The sequence below is a fragment of the Anolis carolinensis genome, chromosome 2, assembly GCF_035594765.1.
Source record: "Anolis carolinensis isolate JA03-04 chromosome 2, rAnoCar3.1.pri, whole genome shotgun sequence".
Taxonomy (NCBI): Eukaryota; Metazoa; Chordata; class Lepidosauria; order Squamata; family Dactyloidae; genus Anolis; species Anolis carolinensis.
Genome location: NC_085842.1, coordinates 289784484 through 289799514, shown reverse-complemented (window position 1 = coordinate 289799514; position 15031 = coordinate 289784484). Strand labels below are relative to the sequence as shown.

General features: G+C 39.7%; 1 protein-coding gene across 2 annotated transcripts in view; it reads left to right on the top strand.

Moving 5' to 3' along the window:
• Nucleotides 1-13506, top strand: part of arsb (arylsulfatase B) — a 95164-nt gene extending 81658 nt beyond the window's left edge. The window contains exons 7-8 of one of the 2 annotated variants that reach the window (XM_008102914.3): nt 8950-9072; nt 10268-13506. In XM_008102914.3, coding sequence (XP_008101121.1) covers nt 8950-9072; nt 10268-10533 — 389 coding nt within the window. In that variant the 3' untranslated portion in view covers nt 10534-13506. Of the gene's footprint in view, nt 1-1867; nt 2236-8949; nt 9073-10267 lie in introns of those variants that run through there. The other variant, XM_062972354.1, reaches the window with a different exon arrangement.
• Nucleotides 13507-15031: the final 1525 nt, after the last annotated feature.

The following is a 15031-nucleotide window of genomic DNA, read 5'->3' as shown; positions in this document are numbered from 1 at the left end:
CAAAAGGGAAAGGGGAGACAGCAAAAGTGAAAGCTCCTGGCGCCAAACTGGGTTGGACGCCAGAATGCCAAAAGGCATTCGAAACCCTAAAAGAATGCTTCACAGAAGGACCCATCCTAAAACACCCCGATATCAGGAGCCCTTTCATAATCCATTGCGATGCCTCAGACTGTGCGTACGGGGCAGTACTATTGCAAAAAGATCAAAATGGGAACTTAAAACCCTGTGGATATTTGTCCCGGAAGTTCAGCGAAACTGAAAAAAGTTGGCCGATATGGGAAAAAGAGGCATTAGCCATATTAAAAGCCTTAGAATGCTGGCGACACTTCCTCGAAGGAAGCGGAATCCCATTTGAAATTTGGTCTGACCATAAGAACCTCCAGTATTTAAAATCTCCTAGAAAATTATCTCCCAAACAAATTAGATGGGCGCAATACTTCAGCAGATTCGATTTCCAATTAAAATTTTTTCAAGGGAAGCAGAATGTCTTGGCAGATGCTCTTTCACGCATGCCTCAACACGAAGGCACAACCACAGCAAAAGAGGAGACAATATTCTCTGACAAACAATGGGGCTTAGCTGTCAGGACAAGAGCACAAACCCAAAAGGAGAACACAGCTTTTGTTGAACTCGGCGGGGAAGATAATTGGGGAAATGAACTGAAACAGTCTTATGAAGGAGATCAATGGATCGCATCCAACGCAGAAAAGGGGGAGCAGAAGGGGGGATTTTGGTTTGTAAACAAGAAACTGTATATCCCAGCAATATTAAGGATTAAGATTTTGCATCGTTTTCACAACAACCAGAGCGCTGGTCATACAGGAATTACAAAAACAACAAAGGCAATAGCAAAACATTGTTGGTGGCCAGGAATGAGGAAGGACATAAAGAATCATGTTGTTCAATGTGATGATTGTGCCAGAAATAAATCGAGGGGAGGGAAGCCTATGGGATTATTACAAACGGTAGCGGAACCTACCAGACCTTGGGAATGTGTAGCTATGGACTTTGTGGGGGAACTGCCGGTTAGCAAAGGACATCGTTATATTTGGACAGTATTAGACCTGTTTTCTAAACAGGCCCACTTTATAGCGCTGACGAAACTACCATCGGCCGAGAAACTAGCTGAACTGTACATAAATCATATTTACAAACTGCATGGATGTCCCAGTAGAGTGGTCAGTGACAGAGGAGTACAATTCACAGCAAAATTTTGGGAAAAATTCTTGGAAATGCTAGGAGCAGAAAGGAGTCTAAGTTCTGCTTTTCACCCCATGACAAACGGGGCGGTAGAACGTACTCAGCAGACGCTTGGGCAGTTCCTTCGAATGTACTCTAACATGAGACAAAATGACTGGTCTAGGTGGTTGGCTTTTGCGGAACTAGCTTTTAATTCGACTATACATTCAGCAACAAATAAAACCCCCTTTGAAGTAGTTTACGGGTATGAAATACAGCCTTTACCCCAGTTGCCAAGATGGACAGAGAATGAGGAAACAGAGGCAGGGAAATGGAAAACGCAAATGCTAGAATGCTGGAGTCAAGTGACTGCATCCTTAAAGGAAGCACACAAAAAGTATAAAGCGTTTGCAGACAGAAAGAGGGTGGAAGGCGATAAACTGGATAAAGGAGATCTAGTGTGGTTAAGTACCCAAAACATCAAATTGGGGCTACCTTCAAGAAAACTGAGCCCCAAATATATTGGACCATTCAGAATACAGGGTGTTATCAATGAAGTAACTTTCCAGTTGGCATTGCCAAAAAGTTTAGGGAAAATACACCCAGTATTCCATCGCAGCTTACTGAAAAAGTATATGGGGACTTTGGACAAAATGGACACATAGAGTTATTGTTTGATTTGTTTCAGAACTATGATGAAAGAAGAACCGAAGAGGAGGACGAAGAAAACGAGGGCGCCATGTCATGGAGCCAGATCCCAGGGCTGAATTTCCAAGCCCTGAATCTGACTTCATAACATAAACAATCCTGCAAGCACCTGGCGGGAGAAGATAACATGAGCCTGGGAACTCAGGGTTGAAAGTATAAACAATTATAATTGATGTAGTGTGTGGGAATGGTAGTAATGTGATCCAGGGGGTGGGATTTGATGATGATATTTGCGTGTGGTATTACGTTGCATCAGAAGTGATAAAATTAGATGTATGTAAACATTAGGTCATTCTCGACTTTTCCAAAGTCATGTATTCTTCAATAAAGATTGGATTTGAGAGCAGCTATCTTTGATCTGCGTTCAGACTGGTCCTTTGAAGTGAGCCTGACACTAAAATAAGGCATTTTAAATGTGTTGTTAATTTCTACTGATTTGTTTGGCATTGAATCTTGCCGGGTGTTGTAAGCCGCCTTGAGTCCCCTCGGGTGAGAAAGGCGGGGTAAAAATGTTGTAAATAAATAAATACATTTTGCTTTGGAATATCTTGTCCTGGCACTATTTGGATAACAATGTCCATAACCCCAACCTTTGGCAATGCTAGCTGGAGCATCAGTTTTAAATTAGTTTTCTGTTTAAGCATCTGTCTGCCAGCCATAAGTGATAAGGAACTGCATGCAAGCCGACTGCCCACAGAGGAGATATTAGGCATGTTTGCATGGAACCAAGTGGGCTGCAAGGGGAGAAAGAAACTCACTTGCCTGTAACAAGAAGGACAAGGGTCTTGTTTCTCATCTGCCAATGTGTAATAGACTTGTCGGTACTGTTCCATTATCTGGGCTGAGGCCACTAGGGGGTGCTAGAGATAAAATAGTCCATTTTATGTGGGTGGAGGGTGGGTTGAAGGAGTAAAACCATTTCTTCTTGTTATTCCCCCCACCCATGGGGAGGGGAAATAACGAACGGGGGGAAATGCTTTTCCTCCTTCAACTCCCCCCTGTAAAATGGACTATCCTTCTCTCTCTAGCACCCCTAGTGGCCTCCGCCCGGATAATGGAACAGTACTGACTAGTCAAACAACAATTTCAGGCCATTAAAACTGTGCTTATTTACAAGGCAGCTAAAATACCCCACATTGTTTAGGAACAGGTTAATTGTAGGATTCTGTCCTTCTGAATGAATCTGTCAGCTTATCAGGAGAAACTCCCTTCTATTTCTTCCTGCCCATACCACTGTCACCCTCACCCCTAGTTAAGAACTCATGAAATTGGGTTATTTCAGTTGTAGTATTTACAAGGGCATTGCATAATTTACTGTAGATAATGTTCTGGGTAGGAGCAGCGTGCTGGTGCCCCCCACCTCCAGCGTAATGGTTGTTGACTTGCTTCTTCCTCCCAGGATCAAGCACAGAACTGCCAGGCAAATAATTTAAAACTAGGCTAGAATTCATTGGATGGCAGGCCCAGATCAGAGGGACACCTATGTAAGATTCACTCTGGTCAGGCATGTCTGTATATGGGTATTAAATCACAGACTCTCTCAGGTGCTTAGCAGTTGCTTTTGGAACATTGTCCCAGGCAGGCAGGCACCCCCCCCCCCCCAAATCAGTGATTCCCAACCTTTTTTTGACCAGGTCCCACTTGACAAGGACCACTTTGACCAGGGACCACTCCCCAAAAGGGTTATGAATCAGATTTTGGTCTACTTTAGATTCGGTTTGATCATTTGTGGTGCTGATTCAGAAAACTGCATTGGATAGACCACATCAGCTCTAGTTTCTGATACAGAACATTTGCCAACCAGTAGTCACCATCTGCTCTCCCACAGAAAACCATATTTAATAATCTAGAGCCAATATGGTCTATCCAATGCAATGGTCAGTTCTGCGGAAAAGAGCAGAAATAAAATTAATAAAATAAAATAAAGAGAAAGGAGGTTTACGGACCAGATTTTCATTCTCACGGCCCACTGCTGGGCCACGGCCCACAGGTTGGGAATCACTGCTCTAATGTGTTGTTCTCATCTTATGCTTTTCTATGCTTGCACATGTTATCAATTATGTTCTTCAATTCTAATTGTCGAAACTTTGGGGGTAGTTGAGATGGGTCCTAGATCCAGGACATCTATTAACATTATCTCTCGGGCACTGATAGCATTTGGGATTTCCTTGAGGGGCTCAGATATGCGGAGTGAAATGCATCTTCCCTTGCTGAAGGGCAGGTGCCTTTTCTGCAATTCTTGGTGGAAATAGGAACAATGCAGGGAGTTTTTACCTATGTGGATCCCAATGTGATCCCACCTTAAGAGAACATGCAGAAGTTGTGGACAAAGTTCAGCTCGTGGGAGAAATGTAGTCCCCACAAGCTGTTTTTGCTCCTTCCTGGGCCACCCACGAATCAAAAGGTTGCCTCCAAACAACTCCAATTCTGTGAACACAGAAGGATCTACTTTAGAGCTCCCTGTCCTGGGAGATTTGTACAGCTGATTGTTAGTTTCAGGCCGGGTCTTACTCCATGGAAAGAGCCAAAAGGACCAGAGTCACAGCAGGGCTTATTACATTTTGAAATAAGTGAGGCAATTGTTTGAGACCATTAAGTTCAGGGTCTAAAAGTAGCTCGCTGCACCGCTGATGCTACCACCCTCTTCCCAGCCCTTTGATGGTTTATACCATTGCATGCCTGCTGTAATCTGCTGGTTTTAAAAAGGCTTTAATTCTGTGGATAGTTTAATTGGATTTTAACAATATTTTGAATTTTTCCTTATGTGTTTGTAAGTGGTTTTATCTGTATTTGTTTTTATTTCTGAAAGTCCCAGTTTGGGAGAATTGACAGGATATAAAATGAATAAAGAAGTCATTTTTATTTAGATTTACTCTTGGCCAATAAGTGGGATATTTCTTTTCTCTCTAAAAATTGCTTATATGGTATTTAAAATACTTCTTCACAATAATATTTTATGTCTCAAACTGGGACGCAGTTCTCCGAGGAATTGTTCCTTCCAACCCAATGTCAAACTGCCCATTTTCGTTATTATAGATGTCGCTTGACGGATCCAGTACTTATATTTATCTGCAGTCTCTTCTTTCATACAGTCTTAAGACATACAGTGGACAGTCCGAGGCCTCTGTACTCACATTTTTGTGATTGCTACTGAGGATAAGTATAGTTTTTATCATGTCAGGAGCGACTTGAGAACATATTGCAAGTCACTTCTGGTGTGAGAGAATTGGCCGTCTACAGTGACATTGCCCAGGAGATGCCCAGATGTGCATCCTGCTTGGAGGCATCTCTCATGTCCCCGCAAGCTAGAGATGACAGATGAGAGCTCACCTCTTCTCGCAGATTCGAACCGGCAACAGGTCAGCAACCCAACCTTTAGGTCAGCAGTCCAGCCAGCACAAGGGTTTAACCTATTATGCCACTGCGGGTCATTTAATATGGTACTGGAAAAAAGCTATACAGCTACCAGGATGGCCAAATACACCATTAGTAAGTCAGTAGGAAAAAGAGGAAGACTGCATTATACATACATGGATTTACACTCAGAGAAAGGATTGGTCATAGGGGGTGTCAGAGGGGTCATCAAAGACCATCAGAAAACACATTCACATTTCGGCATATTGTGTATTTGTGCCAAGTTTGGTCCAGATCCATCGTTGGTGGAGTTCATAATGCTCTTTGATCATAGGTGAACTATAAATCCCTACAACTGCAATGCCCAAATGACAAAATCAATCCCCCCCCCAACTCCACCAGTATTCAGATTTGGGCGTATAGGATATTTGTGCCAAATCTTGTCCAGTGAATGAAAATACATCCTGCATATCAGATGTTTATATTACGATTCATAACAGTAGCAAAATTACAGTTATGAAGTAGCAACAAAAATATTTTATGGTTGGGGGGTCACGGCATTAGGAAGGTTGAGTTAGGTATTTCTTTTGGCCTAGGGGAGGTATGAATCAAGAAAATGTGGAAATCTCTGCTCTGCAAAACTGTTGTGCTGCATTCCTCCTTAACTGTCATTTCAACATCCTATGGAAATGTTGGAATTCTGGTGTAGGGAGGAATATTTAGAAAACGTAGTCAGAACCCTCTAATATCCCCCCCCCCCCAAAAAAAACAACCTCAGGGCTGGAACCACGTCAGTTTAGAGTGGAATAATAGCACTATAACTAAGTTGTGTGAATGTGCCCTTAGTTGCTTCCTACTGGAAAAAAGGCATATCCTGGGCTCAGAAAAGCCTGATGTAGCAAAAAAAAAAAGCCATGTGACTCTCACCCATGCCACCTGGTGGGGGGGTCATTTGGAGGACAACAAATTGGATTTTGATAGGAGAGATGTAATGGGGTTGTGTGTTTAGAGGAAGGAACTGGAAATCCACCTCTGAGTATTCCTTGCCTTGGAACAACCTATAAAATTCATGAGATCACCATAAGAGACTTACAGATACATGTCATAGGGGTGTTGCCCTATAAAATAAAATAAAATAACAGTATTACTATAGCCAGCTGGTTTGAGTTGTGAGTAGGGATGGAGTTAAAGAAAATTGTATAAATTGTGGCTTATGTGTGCATTTGTTTGAAAGATTTGTAGTGTAGCATTGTGGTTATTCTAGGCTGCATCCCTCTCACTAGGCTGGAGGCTTTGGGATACATGTTGATTATAGTATTTACTGCAGATTAAAGGTCCAACCATGTTCCCAGGCCTCCCACAGCAGTGGTGGTCACATATTCTTTCCTTTGTGCTAGTGCAGAAGCAAAAATGTATTCCTGCACATATGCATGTGGATGCACACACACATACTATGTACTTCTATGTGAAATTACACAAATTCACCGGGTTCTGAAATCATCTATCCTTTTCTAGAAAGAGGCTGTTTTTGGTGCCATCGTGTCCACACTGCTTTGAGATGCGCCATACACTGTAAATGGCAAATCCTAGGATTTCATAGGACATAACTGTAGCGGTTAAAGTAAAATCATACTATGTAGTGTGAAAAACCCCCAGAAAATTCAGTGATTCCAGAGAACAGATTGCTCCCATGAGGGGGACTAATGGACCGCCAGAAATGGCCACACTTATCTGATGGATTAGGGACTGCAGCAGAGTCAGAAAGCAAAATTGGTTGGAAAGTAGACACCGCATAGGGAACATGAAAGAATTACAGAGGCTCACTTGGGGCCAACCACATGCAGGCATGTGTTGCTCGCATAATCTGCACATGAGTGTTTAGTCCCAAGTGAGTCTCTATAGGCAAGAAAAACTGACAAAGGCAAAGGTCCTCAAATTTGAATTTGCAAGTTGTGAAAGAGCAAGCCACTGGAAAGGAAAGTGTCAAAAGGTAAAGGAAGCCTATATAATGCATGGGGATATTGGGACCTATTTAAGAGGCAAATTGCCACTTCTGGCAGCTTCTAGAAAGGATTATTCACAATTTTTTGTGCAAGAAAAAGGACAATCCAGGTGAGCATAGAATGGCTTGCTAAGGAAACCAAATAGCACTGCTCAAAGTACTGGGTCCTGAACCAGAGCCAGTCCCTTGCATGCATCCAAGAAAGAAAGAAATAATTACAGCCAGTGGGCAGAAATACAGTGTCAGTTCCCAACATGCTGGAGTAAAAACTACCTGGCCCTCACATGGGACAGAGCATCAGTACCTACAAGGACTGTGGAGAAGACAGAAGTTTAGCAGGTTACAGTTGTGTGACAAACATGGGAGTTTGTTCTCCTACTCCACTGTGAAAGGTGTACAAGGCTTGCTTTGTATTTGAAGGCTATAAAAACAGCCTTGGGGGCCACATACAGCTCCAGAGCTGGACTGTATCTATACCACCTTATATAGATTTTGCCAATGTTTTTGGTTCATGGTTTGTTTCACCACTCTTGCTGAAAATAGTGCCTTTCAACACCAGCATTCAGTTCATTATCAATATCTTGACATGTAGTATCTGAAAATTTACAGAACTTTCCACTGGTTGCTCATGGTGAGAAAACAATGTCTGCATGGAATGTGTATTTTTTGGAATGCAGTACTAATTTCTTGCTTGAAGAGAGCAACAAGTAATTTTACAAATTCTTTCCACTGCAAAAAAGTACGGTTGGCCCTTGGTATCCACTGGGATTTGGTTCCAGGACTCCCTGCGGATAGTGAAATCCATGGATGCTCAAGTCCCCTTCTAGACAATGGCCTAGTAAAAGGGTGTCCCTTATACAAATGTCAAAACCTATTTTTGCTTTTTGAAGTTAAAATATATATATTTTAAGCCCTGGATGGTTGAATTTTTGTTTACAAAATCCATGGGCATGGAGGAGCAACTGTACTATAACATTGCATGATTCTGAAGACTATTTAGTTTGGGGCTCAATCTGAACAAAATTTTCACATTCTTTTAACAGAAAAAACTACTTTCTGTGCACAAAACACCATTTTCTGCACATAAAATGATATATCTGCATTCTAATACACTTTTTACACACACACAAACCTCTTTCCTGCATAGAAATTGCCAGAAAAAGTAAGGTTGTGCACCATTATGTTTCAGATTGGATAGATTCTTGTCAGTCCAGGATTTTCCTTGTCAGGGTTTCCTGACATTTGAGAAATAATATTCTTTCAATCCCTAGTAATGTATGTGTTTCCAAACTTGTCCCACAGGTGTTTGTTCAGTTTTTACCTTGATTGGTCCAAGACATTTTGTGCCTGAATAGGAAATATAATCTCCTCCTCCAAATCGAGATGCACAGTTCCTAGCCACATTATTGGCTCAAACAGAAACCCCCATAAAAATCTTCTTGCTCTCCATGGCAATAAAACTATAACAAGAACAAATTATATAACATAATGGTTGAAAGTCTGTGATACGCAAAATCGTCTGTGTGAAGTAACTGCCTCACCCAGCCAACTTGTTCTTTATGCTTAGTTTATTTGGTAATCAGTCAAAATATTTCTTACAAAATACAATATGTAAATTTCCATATATTTTCTGCCACAACTGCATTCTAAATGCAAACAGTACAATTGTTCAATAGATATAACTCTAGTCTTCTGTTCCATCTTAGGTGCCGGTAGCAGCCATGGAGCTTCACCACAAAGTAATTATTCATGGGCAGATTCAATCTTCAATATTTCTATACATGCTGCAATTCGTCAGGGAAAGTGGAAACTGCTAACAGGCAATCCAGGTAATTTTGGATTCTTACAAGTTTCACCAGGTCTTGGAAAAGTTACTTTTTCTTACTAAAACTTCCAGAATCCCCTACAATATGGCCAAGGACCATGAAAAATTGAATGCTTCATATTGTACATACCAATATTTGTTATCTTAAATTTGTGATTTTTCAATCTTATAGTCTGATTTGCATAGTAATTGATGTTCCATAGGTAAAGGAAAGAGCTGAATGATAAAGCTGATAAATATCTCCCCCTCATTTTAATTGTATATTACTTGCAATTTTCACAATTTAGAAACTGGACACATTGTAAATTCTTCCCGGGCAGTGGACCAGTTCTACACTTTCTCCCCTCCTTCAAGTTATTTATTTCAGTGGGACTGTTCTTCACAAATGTATTAGATTTCTAGGCCAATAGTTTCCAAACTTGAGTTCCCAGATATTGGATTTCGGCTTCTCGAATTCTTGATCTTTGACCATGCTGGTTGGGCTTTCTAGTCATTGATCTCAAACCATATCTGGTGACTTAAGTTTGGGTCAAGAAGAAGTATGGATTACTTGTCAGTTGAAACAATTAAGGAATGTATCAGCAAGAGAATTTATTTGCCAGCAAGAACTCCATATATAAATTTTATTTGTAGGTTAGTGTCTTGTTTGTAGTGGCAGTTATGTGTCACCCTTTAATATGAGCACAATATGAAATTTTAGTGAAATACATTAATATAATTTAAGTACATTAACATATTTAAACACTACCAAAATTTAAATTCAATTCAGAGAACAGAAATGTTTGGGCTTCCAAATATTTTGGAGTTATATTGCCTACACGCATTGAACTTTGGCCATGCTGGTTGGGACATATAGGGTGCAAGTCAAAGGATAATTTATTCCCCTATCTGATTTAAAATTACAAATTTCTTTCTCACCACATCTAAACAAACAAATAAATGACATTTTACTTTAAAACAACTGATAAAATGTCTTAACTTACCATCTAAAAGACAACAATGTAAGCACAAGATTGACACACATTTATACCAGGAACTTTTCTTATTCCCCATTAGCAGACCAAAACAGAAAAATGTAATTCCAGGTGGCAAGTTCTATTCCATCCTTCTGAAATTAAGTCGGATCTGTGAACATGCTGGGGAGAAATATTATGAAACTGCTCCAACTAACGTCTAATCCTCTCTGATCCTGTTCTTAGGTTGCAGTCACTGGTTTCCACCACCATCTTTATTCAATGAGTCAAAGACAATGTCATCTGACCCACTGACAAAGAAACTTTGGCTCTTTGATATTGTTCATGATGCTGAGGAAAGAAATGATTTATCTGATCAATACCCTGACATTGTGAAAAAGCTCCTCATTCGCCTCCAGCATTACTATAAGAACTCTGTTCCTGTGTTCTACCCAGACGATGATCCTCGATGTGATCCAGAGGCAACTGGAGCCTGGGGGCCTTGGATGTAGGGGGAAGGCCTACACAGCAGGGGAATGTACATCCTAACTTCATTTTTTTTTGTACAAGAACAAATATTTGCAAAGGTTTTCTCCCCACTGGGCAAGATTACAAGAATTTCTATGCATGGTTTTTGGCACTTCAGGATACGTTTGAAGCAAATTCATAAGTATTGAAAACATGCATATTTTTTTACTCAAAAATGTGGGTCTAGCATACATTTTTGCACAAACCAGTTGATTTTGCACAAAAATTCTGTTTTCTGTGCAAAAATGTTTTCCCACCTCCAGTTTGAGATGAGATTTCTTTTCTAGGAAAAAAGTCCCGAAATACAAAAAATCTTGCAGCGGTGACCATTTTCTCAACAAAGTGTCTCAATGCATCGTGATGCGCTCTTTTGCGCAACACACAGCTTTCTCCTCCAATGCTTTTTAGCCACTTCCCAATTGCTGCTGCCTGAAATGTTTACCTCCCTCTGCCTAATGATAGGGCCAACCCTTCAGTGTCCTTGTGTACCAGTGCGCACAAATGTACACACATGAATCAGCCTGGAAACTCAGGGAAACAACAGATGCTTCTGCTCTGATTTATTTTTACTTCTTTGACTTCAGCTTCAGTCCTCTGGATTCAGTTCTTTCTCAAAAGCCCAGTTGGGAGATCCAATTTCACCTCTGATTGTGTCTGAAGTTCTCTTACAGTCATAAAATATGCCATTTGGATGTTAGTTTTTGTCTATGACATGTCTCTAAAGCAGTGTGTAAAATGATGCCGCTTTCCTAAAATCACTGGCCAGCTGGGAAACATTATTTTTGTTGGAAAGCTCTGAGTCATGGGGCAGGGAGCAGGATTTTCTAAATTATTTTACATTTGAAGTCAGATGCTCGATTGCAGACTTGCCAACAGACGGCTTTCACTAGAGGCTGATGTTGTAAAGAAGGTGGAATGAGCCATTTGTTCGAAATCTCATGCCATTCCATTTTCTCACCTTTACCTTGTCATACTATCCATAATGGATCTATTCCAAAATGATTGTGAGTGCAACCTTCTAACTCCTACTCACCAAAGTCTTAGCAATACCAGGGTTCATATCAATCCTGTACCCAAAATGTGTTGGTTCTGCAGTGAAATCTTATTCCATAAACCTTGAGACTTTTCAAAAGTTTTTGATGAAGTCCATTAGCAAAGACTTCTGAGTAAACATCTCAGGCTGCCCTAAAAATCAGTTTTGGTTATAAAAATAGAAGGCAAATAGACAGTTGCTGGACTTGCAATGTGCCTCTCCCTCTCCCTCTAGTGCTCCCCTAGTGTTTTGACTCCTGTCAGACTCCCCTCCCCCCTTGGTCCCATAACTGCTTTGTTAAATGTTTTTAAACAGGACTGTTTTTAAAAAACTGTTTTCTAATCTGTTTTATGATTGCCTCCCTAAGGAACTGTGTTTCCCCATCCCAGGGCATTTGTGTCCTTCTCTGTGCTGGTCATGGACTGTAATAAAGTCTTGGTTGATAGACAGTTCTCATAATAGAGGTTGCTCAAAAACCAATTTTAATTTTGTTGATAAATGACCTTGAGTTGGAGCTGAACAGTAACGTTTACTGACAACACCAAATAAAACAAACTGTAGATTGCAACCCCCCCCCCAAAAAAAAACCAAAAGGATCTTTCCAAAAAGACAGTTGGTCAAATGCAATTCAGTATCATTACTGTATACACTCATGTTTGTGTTGAACTCTCATATAAATTGGGAGCATGTTTTAGGTCCAAAATTATGGATTTTGATATGATCCATGGATAGGTCAAGGATCATTCCACATAGAACAGAATACACCAATGCCAGCTCAGAGAGTCAGCTGCTCTTGCCTGCCACCACCATTTCTGCACCCAAGCAGTCAAAGAGGCTAGGACCTGTACTATGGCAGAGAAAAGGATGGTTCCTTTTCTGATAAGAGTTAAAGTAGAATACTCACATTGAACTGTGTATAAGTTGACCCAGTTTTTTTGTTTATTTTTAAATTATAATTTCTAGACTTACACATGAGTATATGAGGTAAGTATAAATAAATGCAAGAAAAGTAAGAACATAAAATATTATGTTTGCTTGCATACTGATAGAATATACTTGTATGATCTCAACTAGTAGTGACTGACCTGGCAAGGGATCTTAAGATCATGTTGATTCAATGTGTGACAGCCTTGAAATGGGTGAACTCAATGCCAAGGATCACTAGAAAATAAAACTGTCGTACATCAATATAATGCCTTTATGGAAACCCGTGGTCAAACCATACTTGAAATATTATAATTCAGGTCATTGCATTACAAAAATGATGCTATAGAGCTGAAAGGGGTGCAAAAAGGAGCAACAGCATCCTTATGAGGAAGGTTTTTAGCATGTTAGAGGTTTGTTTTTAGGAAAGAAGACATAAGTAATAAATATAAATATATGAAGAAAATGAATATATATAAAGAAAGTCTACCATAGCTGAATAGTTGGAGATTCGGGACAAATTGAAATATTTATTCTCTCAACTTGTAATTGAATTGTTAAATTCAGAACTACATGTTATTGTGATCATAGCCAATTTATGTGATCTTCAAAAAGGAATTACTATAGTCCTCACAATTATTTCAAACTGATCATGCTGGCTGGGGTTGCCTATCACTCTCCTATACATTAACAGGAAGATTGTTTTATTTTCAATATTAAAACATATTCATTTCATAAAACATATTCATTTCAATATTAAAACATATAAAACATACATTTACTAGTATTTTTAATTTCTTAACTTTTGCATCATCCCTCAAGTCCTGTCCTTTCGAGAAGAGCAAGATTGTTCCTTAGGGGAAAACTGTTGGATGAATAATTGTGTGATGTATGTGCAATTTTCTCTGTAAAACCATCCTCTTTTTCTTCTGTAGAACTTCTGTAGAACTGTGTTGTTTGCACAACAAAATTACAAATGAAATAAACCTGTATAAAGACATTCAAAGTAATCCAGTGTATCAATATTTATGCACCATAATTTGCACTAAAATGGGGATGTGCGCTGAATGGACCACCCTCTGTTGACAGTAATGAAGGGAATATACAGAATTAATATAAATCGTCCAGATGTTTAGATGCCATTTTATATTAGATTTTTAATACAGATAATATACAGAAGAGATTGGCTGAACTATATCCATATGAGAGATATCATATAAGTGAGTGTGTAAAGAGAAGGCTTCTTATTATTTATTTATTTATTTATTTATTTATTTATTTATTTATTATATGCTGCCTCCATCTCCCCAAGGAAACTCGGGGCGGCTCACATGGGGACAAAGCCCTAAAAACAACAATTGACATATACATAAAATAGTACAAGTTACAACATTAAAATACATAGCAAAAGCCAAAAAATTTCTTGCTGCTTCTGAAAAACTGGGGTATTGTAGTAGTTCAATTATTATGAAGAAACTGACTCCTTCAACTGTACAGTGTCTACACTTCTCTATCCTTGTGAATTTTAGCTTGCATTTAACTATGAATCAAGGAGTAATCCTTCAGGTATTTGAATCTCTGCCAAATACATTGCAGTTCTATCCCACATCACTTGTGCTTTTGAAATAGTCAAGAAAGTGTGTGTGTGAGAGAGAGAGACTCAGCATAAGTATGGAATAGGACCTTTGATCAGCCATTCAATTTATCTGCAGTTTTCTGGTATCCGTTGTTTTACTCTGAAGATTGCAGAGCAATTCTAATTGCTTTGAGCGGCCATTTGAGAATTGGTAGCATTGATGGGAGTTGGCATGATGTTGAGGCACCAGTTAATCCCATGGAAAACTCCACAAATGCAAATTTACTGCTAAATATGTTGTATGCATAGTAAAAACAATCTTAAGTTCCCAAACAGTGTGTTCTGGAGACAATAACCACTAGATCAGAAGCCCTTCATTTTTCTCAGTGTCCATATTACTTTTAGTAGTTTTTTTTTTCATTACCAGAATACAAAGCTTCTCCCAATACAGCCCCTTTTCATCTTTTTAATATTGGTAACATGCAATTTAGCAGGATATTGATGGCATAGAGGACAAAAATCTGATTGTTCACTGCCAGCAGCTTTTTAGAGAAGCAGGACAAAAGGGTACCATGATTGATGCTATGAAAAGCTGCTGAGAAATCCAACAGAACCAACAGGGAGATACTCTTCTTCTCCAGTTCCCTGTGTAGGTCATCCATCAAAGTGACAAAAGTTATCATCATCTCAACCAATATATCTCGATAATGCATCTCATCCAGAAGCCTCGCAGTTGGGTGGACATTACACACTCCAGAATCTTATCCCCAAAATGGATTATTAGAGACCAGCCATTCTTTATTCAGAATGATTGACTCCAGGTAGAAATTTTTAAGTAACAACTTCACCATGCTTCTCTTAGGCAAGATAGTCACTTCCCTTGATGCAGTGAGGTATTCACTGCTCCCATTACACACTTGGCCAGGCCCTTCCAAGCTGCTCTCAGAAG